This window comes from Tachypleus tridentatus, chromosome 9, assembly GCF_004210375.1.
Source record: "Tachypleus tridentatus isolate NWPU-2018 chromosome 9, ASM421037v1, whole genome shotgun sequence".
Taxonomy (NCBI): Eukaryota; Metazoa; Arthropoda; class Merostomata; order Xiphosura; family Limulidae; genus Tachypleus; species Tachypleus tridentatus.
In genome coordinates this window covers 99,414,086-99,434,582 of record NC_134833.1, presented here as the reverse complement: position 1 = coordinate 99,434,582, position 20,497 = coordinate 99,414,086, and the positions used below count along the sequence as shown (strand labels likewise).

At 32.9% G+C, this 20,497-nt stretch overlaps 2 protein-coding genes across 10 annotated transcripts in view; both read left to right on the top strand.

Annotated features, from left to right (window-relative positions):
- Nucleotides 1–10,530, top strand: part of Rep (Rab escort protein) — an 84,069-nt gene extending 73,539 nt beyond the window's left edge. The window contains exons 14-16 of the mRNA XM_076456017.1: nucleotides 6,513–6,608; nucleotides 7,233–7,405; nucleotides 8,296–10,530. Of these exons, the coding sequence (XP_076312132.1) occupies nucleotides 6,513–6,608; nucleotides 7,233–7,405; nucleotides 8,296–8,541 (515 nt within the window). The 3' untranslated portion in view covers nucleotides 8,542–10,530. The remainder of the gene's footprint in view (nucleotides 1–6,512; nucleotides 6,609–7,232; nucleotides 7,406–8,295) is intronic.
- A 5,848-nt stretch (nucleotides 10,531–16,378) lies between these two features.
- LOC143225863 (CCR4-NOT transcription complex subunit 7-like) overlaps nucleotides 16,379–20,497 on the top strand; it is a 75,622-nt gene continuing 71,503 nt past the window's right edge. For 4 of the 9 annotated variants that reach the window (XR_013014114.1, XR_013014113.1, XR_013014115.1 and 1 more), the window contains exon 1: nucleotides 16,671–16,827. The gene's annotated coding sequence lies outside the window, so the exon portion shown is untranslated. Of the gene's footprint in view, nucleotides 16,828–16,847; nucleotides 17,162–17,923; nucleotides 18,079–20,497 lie in introns of those variants that run through there. The other 5 variants (XM_076456011.1, XM_076456013.1, XM_076456010.1 and 2 more) reach the window with 5 other exon arrangements.

The window sequence follows — 20,497 nt, the reverse complement described above, 5'->3', positions numbered from 1 at the left end:
ATCTGTAGGACTTCACAAAAACAAACTAACATTTTATTTGCATGTAAATTGAAAATGTTCTTTTTTATATTGATACTTGCAAAAAATGTAAAAAACAAGTAAAAGAATAATATGTAGGGACTTATTATAAATTTAAATAACAGCACTGGGAATGTTGTCATTATGAAAGAATAATTTTCAACCAAGTATGAGGAAAAGATTATTGTATTTTTTATTTCGTACACTGATAAGTCTTTAGGTGAGTCAGTGTTTAAGTTTGAGTAGTTTTAATGCCAAAATCCAGAGTTTGATTCATACTGGAGTGCAGATAGCCCATTGTATAGTTTTGCACTAGAACACAAACATTCCTGGGAGAGAGAGAGAGAAAAGTCTTCACAGTTGGGAGATGGAGACTAAATGTAGTTACTCCACCATCTTACAGACATATTTTTGTTAGATCTGGATTTATGGTAAACTCACTCTCCAAATGCTGGGATTCTAATAAGTTAGCCCATTATGAAATTTCCTTCAAGGTATATTTCTATACATGATGAAGGAACATCTTAGAGAAGGTTGCATACTTTCAGTTTACCTTCTCTTGGATCTAAACATCCACCCATGTATTAGCACTCACGAAACCCTGGCACTGCAGTGCATCTCCTTGTAAAGCTCCATGGTAGGTAGGGACAGAGGGCATTGAAATGGATTCTATTTGTTCATGGATGGGGATACCCATAATGAATAATCATTGTCACAAAACAATTATGTATGGATGACTGTTATACAGTTGCCATCAATGTCAGATTCAAGACCTTAGTTTCTCATTCTGCATTCTGAAAAATCTTTAGGCCAGATATCCCCTTTTTTTGTTCAAAAGAGATTAGAAGGGCTTGCTGGCTCCCCCAAATCAGTAAGGAAGCTGCAATCAGGAGACATTTTGGTGGAAACATCCTCACCACAACACACCAAACTCCCCTTGAAATCATAGGCTGTGGGCAATATATCCATTGAGGTTACTCCCTATGCAACTTTGAATTCTTTCAGAGGAGTTATAATTGAAAGGGGTTTAAAGAACATTGCCAAGTCAGAGATCCTTGCTGTATTCTCCAACCAAAACATTTCTGCAGTGTGCTGTATCTATGCTCAGAAGAACAGAATAATGCTACCTACAAATGTTCCTATTTTTACATTTACATCACCACGTCCACTTGCCATTATCAAGACAGGTTAAAGTGTAAGGTAGAGCCATATATTCCCAACCCTCTACCCTCTCTAATGTTTCAAGAGCCAGCAGTTTAGACATTCAAAGACCTATTGTCATGGATTTTTTAACATGTGCTCATATATATTCCCAACCCTCTACCCTCTCTAATGTTTCAAGTGCCAGCAGTTTAGACATTCAAAGACCTATTGTCATGGATTTTTTAACATGTGCTCATTGTGATGACAAAGACCACAACATCTACAAGTGTGAACTGGAACCACACTGTGTTAACTGTAGTGGTTCACACCCCTCATACTTTCAGTCTTGCCCTAAATGGATGGAAGAGAAAGAGGTGCAATGTTTAAAAACTGTAAACAATATTTCTTACCCACAGGTTCAGAAGTTACTGTCTCCCACTCCATCTCAGGCATATGCTTCTGCACTCCATTCCACTGCTACAGTGGGAGTGCAGATAGATTTTGCTGTGCCTCCAAACAGAGTTGTTCTCAAATTATGTAAAGTGTCTTTTGTTCTCCATAATTAAGAAAGTAAACGAGTCAACATCTATTCTAATTTCTGTATCCACCAATCCTTTCAGTGACTGCTCAGGTCCACTTTCTTCACCCTGGCTTCTGGTGTATGCTCTGGCCCATCTTCTTCTGCCCCAAGATGTCAAACAATTATTTATTCGTGACCTTAGTCACTGGGCTCTACATCTACTGACAGACCTGCCTACTTGTTCCAGGGCAGAAACCATGGGCATCAAAAGACCTCCTAATAAAAAAACAAAACAAAGTGGTCATAAACTGAAGGGTTCTTCACCTGAATAAATATAACCACTTTGATACAATGGAACTGTCAAGGTTTTCCGTTTGAATATAGGTGATATTAAGAATTTAATTCATTCTTATCATCCTGTGTCTACTCAGAGGAAATGTTTCTCAAATCTGCCGATACAGTCACCTTTCGGCAGTTATTTTTATACAGAAATGACACATTGTGTGATAGGCAAGTGCATGGAGGGATGGCCCTGTTGGTCAATCAGTATGCACTTGCCCTGTCTTTACCACTTGATTCACCCTTGGAGTCTATAGCCATCAATGTTTCCTTTGTTCATACTATCACTATTTGTTTTCTCTACCTTCCTCCTAGAGAGACCTAGATGCTCTCATTAAATAGTTGCCATCTCCCTTTTTATTCCTGCAGGATTTTAATGGATATAGCCCTCTCTGGGATGGTGCTGATATTGATGGGAAGTCATTCCATGGAACATATGTTCTACGATCTCAACCTTTTCAATACTGTTTCTTATACTTATTTTCATGCACCTAGTAAGTCTTTTACTGCTATTCATCTCTTTATCTGTTTTCTTTTACTATTCTCTCAATTCTCTTAGAGGGTTGACACAGGGCAGTAATTATTATCCTGTCATTTTAAGGGAGATGCCACCCAACTTGCATGCCTTGGTGTTGTTTTAGAACCTGATCCTGCTGTCTTCTGTAAGCCATTGATAGAAGACTGCATGGCAGCAGTGACTATCTGTATTATCTTGGCAGCTGTTTAGTGTATTCCTAAAACTTTGACACATTTTCCATGGTATCCTCATCCATGGTGGAATCCTGCTTCCTATGTGGCATAGAGGGCTCAAAAGCAAGCCTGAGATTCCTACAAAAGGTATTCCACACTTTCAAACCACATTGCCCTTCAGAAGGGCTATGCATGTACTTGGCAGGTGAGACATCAAAGCCAGGAGGAGTCTAGCATCTCTTTTACCACCAGTTCCAAAGTCATGGGACAAGATTTGGAAAGTCAGTGGGCAGTATACTTGCTCTCCAATGGCCAGGTAGTTACTGATGCCCAGAACATCACTGATGCTCTTGGCAAAGCTTTCCTTGTACATCTAGCACTTCTGCTTCATCTCCCATCTGTTTAACCATTAGGACTCTGGCAGAGCAATCCCCTCTTTCTTTTCAGGCTTATTGTCTCTATGACTATAATTGCCCTTTTACACTGGTAGAACTCAAATTTGCTTTTCATCAGTCTGGTAGTACAGCTGTCAATCCTAATGATATTCACTGCGAGATGCTATGCTTCTCTTGCTATTCTTGTGATTGTTTGTAACTAGATCTGGCAGGAGACTGCTTGATGCTGGGCTATTATCCTCCCATTTTTCTAAACCTAAGATGGATCCCAAGATTCCTTCAAACTACTGTTCAGTTGCTTTGATGACCTGTTTCTGTGAGATCTTGGTTCCTCAAATCAAACAACTTCTTCTCAACCACCCAGTGTAGGTTCTGATGACAGTACTCCACAGTGGATTATCTAATTTGACTTGTCACTTGAGAAATACTTCCCTGGTTGATGTTTCATCACCTTGTTTCTGTATTTCTTTACATTGAGAAGGCTTATGATACTAGGTGAAGATATGACATTCTGTGAGACCTTCACTCATATGGGTTGCATGGCCATTTACCCATATTTGTTAAACATTCTTAATGGACTGACAATTCTAAGTCTATGTGGGTTTGACACTCTCCCATTCTTTTCCACAAGAACTTTAAAGTCCTTCATTGCAAAGATTAATGCTGTCATTGGACAACTCCCCCCTACAGTTGCAAACACTCAATATTGACAACACATCTCTTGTCAATCATTGTGCATGAGATTTATTGAATGACAGCTGCAGACTGCCCTCAATCATTTATTCAAGTGGATCTCTGGTCTATGGCCTGGCCAAGATCTCAGCCTTGAAGATGTTGGACCTGTTCACCATTAGGGGCTTTAGCTCTGCACTGGGGCTTTCCAGACTTCTTCAGTCTAGAGTTTGTACACTGAGTCTCATGAACCTCCTCTACGACTCCACCGTTTGCAACTATCTTTACTCTACACACTTCAAAACTTCAATCCTTACCACAGCATCCCACATGAAGTTGTTTTTCTTCCTCAATGGGCTATGCTTTTTCAGACTAGACAGTCTGTCTTTCTTCCCTTTGGCCTTCATATCCAGGTGCATCTGGCTGAATTAGACTTGACCTTGAATGGCATTGCTGTCTCCACTGGTCAGCCTATCTGACCATCCCCAAATGTGACCTTTCTTTGAATCATCTGAGGAAGGTGGATACTAGTGACTGGAAGTACCATCTTCTGTTTGCTGAACATCTTTCAAACCAACCTTCCATTTCCATTTATACCAATAATTCAAAATCAGGTTATTCTGTGGGCTCTGCCATACTATGCTTATTTGGTGGTTGCACACAGGATCCTCTCTACAGTTTCTGTGTTCACTGCTAAATTGTACACCATTTCTCTTACCCTGGATCATGTAAAAGCTATGCAGCATATGAATTGTACTATTTATACTGACTCTCTTAGCTCTACTGGCCCTGGAATTGCTTCACATTAGTTCTTATCCTATTCTTATTGATATTCAAAACTGATTAGCCCATTTCTCTTTATTGTCCATTTCTATCCAGTTCTTCTGGATACTGGGCCCAGTCAGTACTCATAGAAACGAACTAGCTGACACCAAAGTTAAGTCCATCTGCTTTATGTATGAGATAGGCATGGCAAAGATAGCACAAGACTACAGTCCTGTAATCAAGGCTTGGCTCAGTGCCAGTTGGCAATCGACTTGGAATGAGCAACGTAATAATAAGCTTTTCCAGATCAAACCTTCTGGTGGTCTTTGGCTGTTTTACTTCTGTATGGATCGGAAGAAGGAGGTTGTTTTGGCTAGACTACATATTGGTCACAGTTCGTTCAACTCATTTTCTTTTATCTAGGACTGATTCGCCAATATGTGGTCTGTGTGACACTTAAGTCACAATAGCTCACACTTCACTGTCATGCTGTTATTATGACTGAGCAATGGCACCATTTTAGACATGTTTTAACATGAGTTCACCTTTGACATTGGAAAGTGTCATTAGCAATGCTGACACTCTCGACCTTAGTTGTGTTTTTAAGTTTTTAAGGGCCATTGGCCTTTTCAATTCTATTTAAGTTTCTGATTCAAAAATTGGCTTTTGTTTTGTTTTAACATTATTCCTTTTTACATGTGTTAATAATTTTACTTTTAATTTTTTTACCAGTTGTTTGGTAAAAGATAGCATAGTTGCTTTGCACTAATAAACACCAAACAACTAACTCTTATGAAATTAACCACAAGAACTTGTCTTGTTGGAGAACTACACATGTCTCAATTGCTAGCATGCTGGATTGTGGATCTGAGCATCTGCAGCTTGTTTCCACACTTTGGGGCAATAGGTGAAATCCTATTATTGGGTCTGACAAGACGAGTTCAAGAGTTGAAAGTAGGTAGGTACTCTTGACTAGCTGTCTTCCCTCCAGACTATCTCTTCAAAATTAGCTATAGCTAACACAGATAGATGTGATGTGGCTTTGCATGAAATTGAACAAGTCATCTTCAAAATAAAATTTGATTACAGATATTAGTGCAAGGTATTAATTACTCATTAAAATATTAAGCAACAAACACTACATTAATCTGCATAGATATGCTTTAAAGTTTTGTGGAGAAATGTCTGTTTATCTTGTGTGCCTCCTACTAGTACAGCAGTAAGTCTATGGATTTATAACGCTAAAATCAGAGGTTCTATTCCCCTTGGTGGGCTCAGCAGATAGCCCAATGTGGCTTTGCTCTAAGAAAACCCGTACATGCATATCTTATGTATATAGTACCGTATACATTTACAATACTAGTGGATATTGTTTTGAGACACTTTTTTACATTTTTTTAAAGCACACTTACAGTGATCATAAAATATTGGATAAAGTTTATTAACAGCCTCATACCCTTCAAAAACAAGGTATATCAAACACTTTACACTACAGATTTGCATCTTTTAAGGAAAATAATTTTTGAACTTCATTTAAATGAAGATAAATGTAATTTTAGAAATGTATGAAAATCAAAATATATGATGGTAATAGTAATTTCCATAAATAACCTATATTTATGTAGTAACATAGGAAGGTATGAGATGTATTGCTTTTATTTAGTTTAAGAACATGGCCATGATCTTTTAGTTAATGTGTAAATGTGAAACCAATAGAGAACTTTGTTTAATTTCATGGTAAACACATTTTCAGTCATTATTCTTAAAGCATTTTTCATATGTATGGTGGTATGCATTAGTTACCTTGGTTTCATAAGGGTAGAAATTGTACATGTATTAATTCCATCATGTTGTATGTGTGTTTTATATATTGGCTTATTGTATATGGATAAGATTTAAATTATATTTATTACATTGTTTATAAGGTTTTGCATACAAATGTTGCTTGTTTTTCACTAATACAATTTCAGATGTGGTGTACATGAATTGCTCCTCTGTTCATGAGACAGCCAAGGAAGACTTGCTTCCAGCTGCAGAACTGTTATTTAGTCCACTGAATACTGATGGTATGTAAATTATTTACTTTATATTATGCTACAAAATAACTTTTTTTTTCCTAATAACACATGGCCATATCTTCACTATGTGTTACATTAAATTTACATAACATGAAATCTTTCATTTATAAGTGTTTGTTGCTGCAACATATAGTAAAACACGTTCATTTGGTTGAGAATCTTATGGCTGAGACAGGGTTTCGTATTTTCCTAATCCATAATATGTGCAAAAAATAGGGCATTTTAATTCTTTTTAAATATCTTCCCAGCTAGTAATTAGAAAGATGTGTTTACTGACTTGTAAGTGGCAGTAAAAGTACCAGACTGCAGATATTGGTAGTCCACCATAATATGAACATTGTTCTCATGTAGCGTTTAATGATAAGATAGGTTTACTGAGTTGTACATGGTAGTACTGATCAGACTATGGATGTTGGTAGTCCAGTCAAGCTATACTTTTACATGTACAAGTTTAATGGGTGTAGAACCATTTTATAAAAATTGTCTCCATGAGCTAGGTTGTATGTTTCTCAGGCTAAATTTTTAGAAATGATTGTGCTTTGGATGATTATTTTGTGAAAGCAAATAACTGCATTTGTTAAAGCATAATCTTTGTTACTTACTGTTGACTAGAAAACACAGGCTGTGCAGATTCTTCTGATGTGATGAAACCTGAAGTTCTATGGTGTGTGTTCTTTAATGAACTTGAAACAAACTCTGTAAACCTTAATGAGCACAATCCTCCAGGAACAATTATAACATCATCACCAGGAAAAAGTTTAGATTATGAGCTTACAGTTAAAGAAGTAAGTACATTTGTAGAAAAAATAAAGGGAGAAATCTTTTAAATGTTTTGGGTGTGAAACCTGTTGTATAGTCTTAATTTGACTACAATACCAACAAATATACACAATGTGTATTACATGTAAAATCAGTTCTCTATTCAGAGATGATAATATATTTGATAGGAACACAGAATGAATAGCACTTAAAAGAATGTTTTGAGAATATTAGATTTATTCAGTGTATGAAGTTATGTACTAAGAGGCCTAATTGTTAGAGCATTTCATTTGTATTAAATATACTTATGTATTTCTTGTAATTTATTTAATATTTGATATGACGAAAGTCTAGTGAATCACTAATTAGATCTATGAAACATGACAGAAAACAATGTTAGGTAACTGATAGTTTTTAATGTGCTCATTTTAACTTCATTATAGGTTTTACATCACGTTGTATAAAAATCTATATCCATTACCTCTACAGTGCTACCTGATGGTATCTTGTATTTCATGAAAAGCTATGGGGAACTTAATTGAGCTAACTATATAAGGTCCTAATTATTTATGAAATACTTTTGGGTCACTTATCTGAAGTAAATGTAAATATATCTCAAAACATTTCAGCAGTTTTTTCTTAGGTTTTTTTGTTGAAGAGTTTTACTGCTTTGGCACTTTATGAACTAAACCATATATTTTGTATAATCAATTTAATACAAAATATTTAAACAATATTTTAAATTTATATATTTGTTTTTTGTTATTTGTACCTTGGGGTTATGTGTGAGAGTGGTATTGTAAATAAAGTTTACAAGCAATTTTCAAATGTTAAATGTGATTACATTGAAAAAAAACTATTTTATGGAACAATATCTAACTTACTGACATTTTTTTTATACTCACTTGATAAACAGGCACGTAATCTGTTCCAAAAAATGTTTGAGGCAGAAGAATTTCTTCCTAGAGCTCCAGATCCTGAAGAAATTGTCATGGAAGGAGATACTGGAAATCCTGGAGAAAAAGGGAATGGATTTGATGAAAACTTAATAAATAATGAAATCCAGCATTCAAATGAGAATTCACAGACACCTGAAGAATTGCAGAGTCCAAATGATCAGGAAAAGCAAGAACAGGATCAGCGCTCTGTTACAGAAACTTAACCTTAAGTTTAGTGATGTTGATTTCAATGTTAATATTGTTACAAAAATTGTTAATTGATATAAGTATTGTATGTATTACAAAATTCTTTTGAAGGATTATCATTTTTTTTCACTGTAATTATTAATAATGATAAATATATAAAACTGGCATTACTGTGAAATTGTTAATATTTTTAATCTAGGCCAATTAAATACATTGGCAACAACTTCTAGCTTTGACCAAAACACAGTATAGTTGTTCAAATGTATTGCCATCTTTGTGACATGCATTTTTGTTAAATGTAGTTTCACAGTGTAATAATTTTGTTTTTTCATGTAGGATTAGATATGTGCATATATGGGTTGGAGTTCTCTTGTGTTGTGCATAAAAAATGTGTGTATATATATAACTGTGTTTTCTTTTGTTTATTGTCTTACCTTCCCATTTGTATGCAGAACAACCAGTAGATTCACAAGTTGAATTAAATACATAGATATGCATATGTATACACATATATGTTGACATAATTTAAATGAAAAAGTTAATTGTCTTGTGGAAGACAAAAATTAATTTTGATTGGAATGCAATGTGTTTTGAAAAGAATTGATTAAATGTTTGAATATAGATTATTAACTAAGATGTTTTTGCTTTGACTGCATATAGTGTAATGTATGTACAGGGTGATTCATTATTTGTGCAAGACTGCCAAACAATTACAAAAATTGTAGAGTACATGGAGGATGATGTGCAAAGACACTTCATAAATTGACCATTTGGTCACTTATGAGTTGTTTAGGTGAAAGAACTTATATGTCAACATTTTCTAATATGCACAGCAGAAAACATGTTTTAAGAATGTTAAAGCCTATCATGTTTGGCAAGAAAATAGAAACATACTGTTGTTACAACAGTTACTTTTTACGCTAACAAATACAATGATGAAAGTAGAATTCCAAAATCAACAGTAACCACATGAGTGAAGAAATTTCTTTGCAAAAGAGTTAAGTGGATTATGAATTACTGTGTGTTACAGAATATAAATATTTCCTTCAATAACTATGGAAGACATCCAAGGAAATAAACCATAGACAACACATTTTAGACTACAATGAGAGTTGGAATGTTAACAGTCATAAAATGATGTACCCACATTATTTCTAGGTTCAAGACTTTGTTCAGCAGGGGTACTTGAGTTCTAAATCTACATTAAGCTTTAACAATGTATATAAAATTTGACCATAAGAGGATATTTTTTTCTTGTTCAAGCATTCTGTTGTCGATTTTACAGTTTCAATGTCTTTTGGAATTGCTTTATTATCCCTAGTTAAATGAAATGGTGTTGATTGTTGCTTTGATTCGTTGTAGGAAGTCAGTGTTTTATTTGTAGTATTAATCAAAATTACCTCCTGAAAGATGTTTCTTTTAATAAAGTTGAAAGAAATAAGTATTTGTACTTGTACACATTATCTCTTCCATAATATATACATTGTAATTACTGAATGTTTGTCATTTTCCTTTATTTTTCATAAACTTGACTATCTGATTATTTTTGTTACACATTCCTACACTACAGGTATGACATTAAAACTGTTCATGAATAAAAATAAAAGGGGATAATGTAGTAGTTGCTGTGAATAATCATTCAGTTTCTTTGTTTTTTTGAGCCTAATAGGTAAATTAGTTGAAAAACTGTGTAAAATAATTAACAAAAATTACTATATAAAAGTTCCCTTGCTTTTTCTTTTCAGCTTCATGATTGTACACATTTTTCATTTATTATGATTATATGTTTGAAGCAATGTTATTATTAGTAAAATCAGTGTTTTGACATATGAAGTATATTTTGCTTGGTTTGATACTTGGCTCCATCTTATCATCCACCTGTTCTAAAGATTAAAGAGATCATCTTGTCTGTGTGATAATCTGTGCAAACTTGATTTGTGTATTCCAAACAGTTGACAGAAAGTGTTGTAATAACATCAAGTATTGATAAAATACATTGTTCTGTACATCAGAGGTGTTTTCTATTCCTAATGGATCTTTTCTGTAATATTTTTATTCGTTCCTTAAAAGTAATAGTTGCTTTTTCTTTATTACTTGTATTTCATCAAAATAAGTTATATATACAAACCAAATATAAAAGGTAACTTCCAGATTAATGCAATCAATTTGATATATTAAATTCCATGAATTATGTAATGTTGTAACTATACACAAGAAGGCTGAAACTTAAAATAATTAGAATACATTGAATCACTATTTCGGTACCCTCACTTTTGCTAGTTAGTTACTACATAGTTTCAGGTTCAACAAGAAGTAAGATGTGAATATATTATCTAGTTTAACAAAAAACATTTGCCTTCCAACTTTTGCAGTGAAATATCTCCACTAATAAGATAAATTTTCTTTAAAATCATGGGACCTGCTGTGCTAATGTTATAGACAGAAAAAACTTTTTTATATCAGTAATGATTCTTTTGTAAAGATGGAAGGATAAAGTATTACTCTCATTCAGTGTGTTAACAAGTACTGTTTAAGAAAAATGTTTTCATTTTTTGTTTCAGGGAAATATATAATATATACAAAGATATACAAATGCAGTATACTGCTGTATTTGAATGAGAAAAAAACTTTCTCATTGTGCTAGAAACAGTGAAAAGAGCATAAATAAACACTTAACTGGTTAGGTGTGAATACAAAAAATAAGTTTAATAAAAAAAATTAAAGCAATTCAAAAAGGAATGAGTCCAAAGATGAAAAAAATATACACATAAGAAATAAGAAAACAAAGTTAATTTTTGTAAGTCATGTACATGTGGTATTACATCACAGTAAAACTGGTAATTTAAATCGCACTAAAGAATGGTATGATTTAAAAGTATTGTCTAATCCCATGATAATATTACACATGATTACTAAATGTATGCTGTATTAGCTGAAGGTGTTCTACACCATAACAGTTAATAAATACTACAGTAAGGTTACATTTAAATCAAACACTAAATTTAATGTTTAGTAATGATATAACACGTTTAAACAAACAAGTGAAAGAATTAAAAAGGACAAGTTCCATTTTCATACAAGTCACTTAATGCACAATTTATACAATATTAAAAATTTAGTTTAAAATGTTTTGTAAAGTGCAACATTGAATTGTTACAGAAGATTTTTCATTGGTAATATGAAATTTTAGCAGATGTGATAAATTACAACTAAAATGGAAAGTTTATTCTCTTTGATACCTATAGTTCAGACTTAGCAATAGTATCAATCTGGGTACCTTAATATTCTAATCCAGGGTGATAAAACTAGTTCGTTACCTTTCCTTTATATCATTATCTAAGTACTAAGTGATTTTCTTGCAAAAGCCTCTTGAGTTTACCATGCCAGCTTAAAAGTTTTTTGGCTTTAATATCCTCACTACACTCTTTTTCAGATATAAACTGATTTTTTACTCTTTGAAAAATATACTGCTATGTTACTGTAGTTGCGTAATTCACAATATGATTCAAGACTACATCGTGTATGAAGATTTAAAGTATTAAAACTATTTACTGCGGTTTTCAGTATTTGAACTATCTTTAGTTATTGCAGTACAAGAAATGAATATCCAGCGAGAAGTATGTAACCATTTTTTTTACGTTTATGCAATACATTTTAACAATTACTTAATAAAGTATCATCAATTTGCTACAACTTCTTGAAGTAATTTTCAAAGCTTTAAGTAAAACTGAGAGTACGTTTACACCATTTATTAATACAGATAAGGTGAATAGATGTTCTTAATTATGAAAAGACTGATGATTTAAAGACAATTTTTATATTAAAGCTTAATTCATTGGTAATAGAAAAAACATCACAGTAAGTTTGTTTGTTTTTTTGGAATTTCGCACAAAGCTACTCGAGGACTATCTGTGCTAGCCGCCCCTAATTTAGCAGTGTAAGACTAGAGGGAAGGCAGCTAGTCATCACCACCCACCGCCAACTCTTGGGCTACTCTTTTACCAACGAATAGTGGGATTGACCGTCACATTATAACGCCCTCACGGCTGAAAGGGGAGTATGTTTGGCACGACGGGGATACGAACCCGCGACCCTCAGATTACGAATCGAATGCCATCGACTTTAATCAGAATCGATTATTAAATAATTGCCAGCACACCCCTTCTCATATCTCGCTCCACGAGAAATCCAAAGTATTCATGCCAAGTTTAGTGACAATTGATCTAGCAAGTGTACTGTTACAAGCTGGTACGACATACACTGAAGATATAAGGACTCCTAAAAAGTATAAATCTGAACGTTGACAATCTTAAGTCACTCATAGAGGGCCCTAAGTGTACATGCAAGTCTTGATGACTATCAGTACAGTGGTTGGCTTTCCAGTTATAAATAGATACACTCACACACATTTTTTTATTAAATGATGGCTTGTTTGACACAATAGTAAGAGTAACTTAAACATAAGTCATAGAACAATGGCAATATGACAAATTAAGCTCAAGATCAAATCAAAACATGAGATTAAACTAAATACGGCATATAAACATATGTTACGTGAAAAAGACAACACATAAGCAAACCTTTCAATGTAAAAAAGATCTAATCACAGAGGAGTTTATCAAACATATGTAATTTGAAATAAGCATCATACAGCCGATCCAGAAAAACATACACTTGAATCAGTAGCAAATCAATATTATTTTAATATTTTGATAGTATTAACTCATATATCTACGTAAGGCTAAACAATAACTGGAAACTGATATTCTAAAGATATTTAAAAGTCTTCGAATTATTTTTATGTGTTGTTAAGCGCAAGCTACAAAATGGGCTGTCGAGGCTCTCTTTACCGCAGGTTTAGAAACTCGATATTTTAGTATTATAAATTCACATGCAGGATAATTTTTTTAAAATGAATAACAATAACAGGTAAATAGAGAGCAAAAGATATATATAGTGCTACTGCATCTAAGAATAAAATAAGCTACAAAAAAGGTGTATAGAATAATATTAATAATAATAATATAATATATATATATTATATATAATACCTATACTTACACACGAATAAAGGACGAATGAGCATAAGTGTGTAGATACATATATAATGAAATAATAACAATTTAAGGTACCTCTTGGTTCATCTAGAGAGGCCCATCCACAAAACTAAATTTTAAATTAAAAGTATACTAAAAGTAAAACACTTGACGCCAGCCGTCATCATTCAGCTTTTTTATGAAGTCTTATCTAAACTTCTTTAAATGAGCCGAATCCACCGCATTCGAAGGGAACTTATTTCAATGGCCAAAGTTAAAAAAAGGTTGTCTTAGCTGAAGATGACTTCAACCTGCTGTACTTTATGTTTGTGTCCCCTAGCCCTCCGATTCACATACAAAAAAATACAACATAGCAACACTGTTATTTCCCTTAATAATCTTAAACATCTTAATCATATTCCTTATAACTCTGATTCTTTCAAGATAAAATGTTCCCCAGTGGCACAGCATTATGTCTGCCGACTCACAACACTGAAAACCAAGTTTCGATACCCCTGATAGTTTGTTTGTTTGTTTTGAATTTCGCACAAAGCTAATCGAGGGCTATCTGTGCTAGCCGTCCCTAATTTAGCAGTGTAAGACTAGAGGGAAGGCAGCTAGTCATCACCACCCACCGCCAACTCTTGAGCTACTCTTTTACCAACGAATAGTGGGATTGATCGTAACATAATAACGCCTTCATGGCTGAAAGGGCGAGCATGTTTGGCGCAACGGGGATGCGAACCCGCGACCCTCAGATTACGAGTCGCACGCCTTAACACGCTTGACCATGCCGGGCCTCCCCCTGATAGACAGAACATAGATAGTTTAGTGTTTAATTCCAAACAAACAAACAAAAAAGATAAAATAATTTCAGATGTCTTAAACTGTTAATGTATGACATCTTACCATCCCAGGTGTTATGTTAGTAGCCATGCTCTTAATCCTTTCCAAAAAGTCAATGTTCTTCCTATTGTAAAAAAACACAAGACGTAACACAATATTTCAAATGTGGTATAAATAATGATTTATACAATGCGATCGTAACCTCTACAGATCTGTGTTTAAATTTTCTGTAGATAAGACTTAAAATCTTATGTGTCCTGCTACTATCAACAACACATTACTTGAATGGCTTAAGAGACTAATTAACTAAAATACCAAAGTCGTGTTCTTCCATAACACCATTAAGGTTATTTCTGTCAAAATATATGAAGTTTCGAACCATTACCTTGTATTTGTTATACTTAAAGGCCACCTAACGATTATTCGCCTAACTCACTAAATAATCCAAATCCTTCGTTTTGGAAAGCAGCAACACCTTCTTTATGGCAAGCAACACCTGAAACATCAATATCATTAGCAAATTTAAATATTATATAGACAATTCCTTCATCTATGTTACTGTCGTATATCAAAATAGCAAGGACACTAACACTAAGTCTTGAGGTACCCAAAAGTGACATTAATCCACCTTGACTGTACTCCATTCATAACAACATTCTTCTTTCTTTCAACCAGTCAGTTTTCTACTCAATGAGTCAATCTATCCCCCAAACCTTGAAAACAGCTTTTAAAAAGTCTTTTATTTGGCACTTTGTTAAGTGCTTTCTGAAAATCTAGATACAACTGTACTTTCATTTACATAAGCAATAGACTCTTCGAAGAATGTCAAAACATTAGTAAGACGAGATTTTCTCTTAACGAAACCGTACTAACTAGCCAACAAAAATTTAAACTTTGTTAAATGATTTTGCAAAGTACCTTTATCAGCTTTTTAAAACTTTTCCTGTCACTAATTGAAGGCTAATAGGCCTATAATCACTGAAATAACTTTAATCATCCCTGCCCACTGTTCAAGGGCATAAGAAAGTAGTAGCAACTTACTTATATAGTTTTTGATTTTCTAATTTCCCATTTGAGCGACTCTCTAAATATTGGATAATATAACTAAAGTCATTGAAAACAAAGTATTTTACTTATTGTCTTCAAGTGATTGGTCCCAAGTCATTGGATTAGTACTTTCCTTCTTGCTCTCTCCCTCCCTTTTGACTGTCGATGAGTGACGGAGGTCCATAATTTCAATGTTTTTGATTTTGTTGTTTGTGAAGTTTAGCCACAGGCTTGTCTCGATCACAATTCTGGATATTACGAGTGTATTCACATGTTCTTTCAGGTAACACTCTATCTGTTTTTCCTATAAAAACTTGTCCATAATAATTGGTAAAATTGGTAAAAAATTGATTCAGTTGAAAAATTGTGTGTGAACTAATATATGATTTAGCTTTTATCCGTTTTGATACGAAGTGGTTATTGTATCTTTAAAAAATCTCTCAAATTTTTGTTATTATGAAGTATCCTTAAAATGTTTTTATTACGTTAGAAATCCACGGGTTTTGCTGATCAAATGTCAAAATCAAATAACTCCGATTTTTGAAATTACTACATATTTTCTTCTGTTGTGGTGTAATAAAATGTCTAATCTTTGTAAAATCTTTGCAAGGTGAACTGATTATACCCAGATGAAAATACTTAATCTTGAAAAATAAAACGAACAACTCATCAAACTCCTGGTTTAAATCAGGTTCAGAATCTTTTGTTCCGTCAAAGTTTAAAGTCACCTGAGAAGGACCGAAAACATTAAAAACATTTACTTTTCTTTTGTGGTACAAGCTTTCCTATTTTTTTTTTTCTCAAATTTTATAAATGTTTAAAACATATTGTAAGATTTAGAACGTCTAAACTTAGCCTAGAAGAGGGGGCGTAGTAAGTTAGTGATATGTCGTTAATTGCAATAAACGAATGAATTAAACAAACGTGTATTAAACCGTTTAAGAAAGAAACGAAGTAGTACTTACGTTTGGCAAAATGCATTGAATTTAAGTTTAGTTAAATTGTGTGACTGAATTACAAAACATAGTACAAATATAGATTTACATTTTTTAAGATTTTTAGAATAAACAGTGAAATTATGGTTAAAAACTCGTATTATTTTTGTTACTTTTTACATAGTTGAATGTGATTTTTATTAAAATATTTAAAGTAAAAAATAATTTGAACTTTAACAATATTATTAACGTAACTCATTTTCATGGCGTACAAGTAATTTTGGGGATAGGGACTGTTCACCTCAGTACCTATTATAGGTTGTGTAGAAAGTTTCGAGTAAAGGTAACAGGTAATAAATTAATATGTCCAAATAAGATTTTTTATTTAGCTTTATTTTGCATTAAGTTTGGGCAGCCACTCTTAAAACCGACACAAATAGTAAGTATCGGGTGGAAAATAAGTTGTAGTATAAACTTGAAATAGAAAGGTACATGTATTAAACCTGTAAAGCAAATCGAAATGTAAATAAAGGGGAAATACGTTTTTAAAAAGAGCAAAAATTACAATCGAGTTAATTTTATACTTTAATATGTTAAAATGACGCTATTACGTTTACAGTTTGTTGACCGGATTGTTGAGTTAAGCCTAATATTCGAGACGTTTATTCATAATCTTATTGACAGAGTAAAAATAAAAGTTTACAGTATAGTTTGGGCCGTAAATGGGATGTGTATGAACGTGAAAACCTAGTCAAGTATTACCTTTTCTTGAGGTAATTTATGCATTTGCTAAATACGTAGTGGAAACTTGCGCGTAATATTTTATAATTATATGTTTTAATTTGTAGGTCTCACGTTAGGCTTGATACCGAAGATGTAAATTGTTGTATATACTCTACTGCTCTCTTTGGTGTTAATGATATTATTTCAAACTTTGTTGTTTAGTCCAAATTAAACACTTATGAAACATTTCAAAAATAGGAGTTTTTCAATAATTTCCAAAGTTGAGCACTAGTTGATAATCTTGGGAGTTGTTTTTGCTGTACACAGTGAAATTGATTTCAAAATCCTTGTGCCATTTTGAAAAGTACTAAAATTTAAGTTAGTAAAAGGAGTTAACCCTAGGATTTTGTGTGTGTGTGTGTGATTTTGAATAAAAAATGTGAGTGCCCACATGTAGGTCTTTTACTTAAACTGAGTTAAAGTATGGGTATGATTTAGAATAACTATGATTGGTATGTGTGAATTATCTTACAGTGTGGAATAAAAGTACTTTCATAATTTATATTTTATGAAGTGGTACATAAAGTTTTGGGGTTGGAATCAACTAGAAAAATGTGAACCATTGTTCTACATGATGCCATCAGAAAGTGAAGACTGAAGCATAAAAATAGCAGTTAGATATACTTACTGAAGACAGTTGGGAAGAAAATTGTAATTCTCAACCTAGTTTAGCATCATAAAAAAGCTAAATTTTGAATCTTTGTAAATAAAATTTTAATTTGAGAAACTAATTTTTAGGTTTTCTTTGCCAGGATTTCATCAAAAAATGTAATTGAAAATGCTGAAGACTATTATTTCAACAGAAGTTATAAATACAGTACACTTGTTGTAACATAACATGTGGACAACATTTGCTATTTGGTCCTTGAAGACTTCCTTACTCACCCACAATTGAAAAAGTAAAAATGTAAATCCATCTTTTTATTTTTCAAAGTTATTTAATCTGTCCCTAAATGTATAAAATGCTGGGAACCACAACTTTCAATGGCAATTCATTTCATAAGCCAAATTCCCTGTTAGAAGTAAAACAATCTTAACTAGATCTTGCCTGTTTTTTTCAACCTAAAACTTGTGTTTTTTGTCCTATTCAGAATATGGTACAAATAATTCAGGTATTTATTCTGTTGTTTTTTGGGTAGTCCCTTAATCTTCAATAATATAACTTTATATCTTTTTTTCTTCAAGAGAAAATAAGATATCTTAACCTTTCCCTGGAATCATCCTGGTAACCCTTTCAAATGTACCCTTATCCTTTCTTCAATTAAATATACCCCAATTATCCCTGAACTAACCTAATCATGTAAAGATTTTGTTAGTTTTTATTCTCTGTTACCAGTTTACTTACATTTATTATATTTGCTAAATACTACTTACAAAAATTAAAAGATAATGAGATTTTGATATGTTTTTCAAAATTTCAAGAAACAGAAACTTAAGAGATGTTCAATATAATACTGATGAAACCTGTTTATTACAAATATCTCAAGTAAGCAATGCTAGGCAAGTCCAAAAATTCATTTACAAGTAACAAAAGTAAAATTAACACAAGATTGCAAACATTTAGGTTTATAAATTTAACAAAGAAAAAAAGATGAACAAGTTTAGCAAAATGAGACTGTAGTAACTGCTGGGTCCTCCTCTGTTAATGATTCCTCTGCACATGCTCCCCACACTGCTGATATCATTTTGGATGACTGTATGTTCCTGGATAAAGTCAGCTCTGATCTTTTGGACAGTCCTAGGAGCAGATTATCTGTATAACTAGTTTCACTAGCAAGTGCCACACCTGTTTATTTGGATTTAAGCTATTTGACTTAGCAGGCAAGTCTGGGACTTTTATTTCTTCATCCTGAAAAAGTGATCCTGGCAGTTAGTACAGGTGTATCCTACTGATAAATGTACTCATTTTTGTCAGCATTACTTGAAAAAGTGAACAATGGGTAGCAAATCCACTTGATGTCTTTCTGTCAGGATACCTCCATCCATCACCTAGAGGTCTGTACACCCCTGCATTAAGATGCCATCTCAGATTATGAGGGTTATCATAATTTGAATTATAAGCATAATCTGAAAGGAAATAACCTTAATAATTTTACAAAAGAAAGAGATCATGTAATGATTGATCAGTCTCTTAAGCCATCCAAGCAGTGTGCTGTCACAAGTGGAAAAGCAGATAGGATTTTGGTTGTATCTTCAGAAATACTGAATACAAGTCTAACGTTATAATTTCATTGTATAGATCACTGGTTAAGCCACAATGGAATGTTGTGTTCAGTCTTAGACTCCTTACTTTAAGAAGGATATTGAATTGTTGGAAAGAGTTCAGAGAAGGTTTACTAGAATGGTGCCTGAGGTAGAGAGATTGAAATCTTTCATATTGTTCTATATTGAAAAAAATTATCTGATTTAGGTGTTTCCTACTTGTTAATTAGAATATTTTATTGCATATTGTGTGCTTAATAAAAGTAATAAACATCAGTTCATACTTGTTACACATTAAAAGTGAGAACTAATATCCTTAGTAATGAAAGAGATTGTAAAGGGAATTGATAGTATTGATGCATTTCTTATTTTTCCATACTTAACAGTAAGACAGTAGGACTAGTGGATGCAAATATAAGGTTTTGGCAAGATAGGAGTCATTTTCAGCTAAGAAAGCTTAATGTAATGGTGGTTAGTTAATGGGCTGCATTAAGGTGTTGTGGAAGAAGTGAATTTAAGAGAAATCTTTGTAAGCACTGACTTTGAGGTTTTTTTTTTTATGTTAATGGTTTTTGCTTAGTTTAGAGGACAGGATGACCAAGATGGACTACTATGTTCCATATTGTTCTAAAACATTATCTTTAAAATGATCTTTGTATTTTGGTCAGTTAGCCTTATAAGCCTTTCAAGCAATTTGTTGTTGCTAGTTGAAAAACAAATAAGATTTTAGGTTGTATCTACAAAAGTATTGAATATAAGTCAAAGAAGTTTATTTTTATTATGTACAGATCTATCTTTAGGCAATATTAGAATATTTTGTTTAGTCTCGAGCTCTTTACCTTAAAAAATATATTGAATTTTTGGAAAGGGTTCAAAAGATGGCTGCTTGGATGATTTTTGGGATGAAGGAGCTGTCATATGAACCAAGGCTAAGGTCCTTAAAATTATATAATTTTTTTAAAAAAGTAAGGTTAAAGGAGATCTGATTGAAATATTCAATATTATAATGGAAACAGGTAAGATTGGTGCATCATCATTTTTTATTTTTGTTCTTAAAACAGTGAAACTAGGATACCAAGACTTAAGTTTTGACAGGGCAAAAGTCATTTGAAATTAGGTTTGTT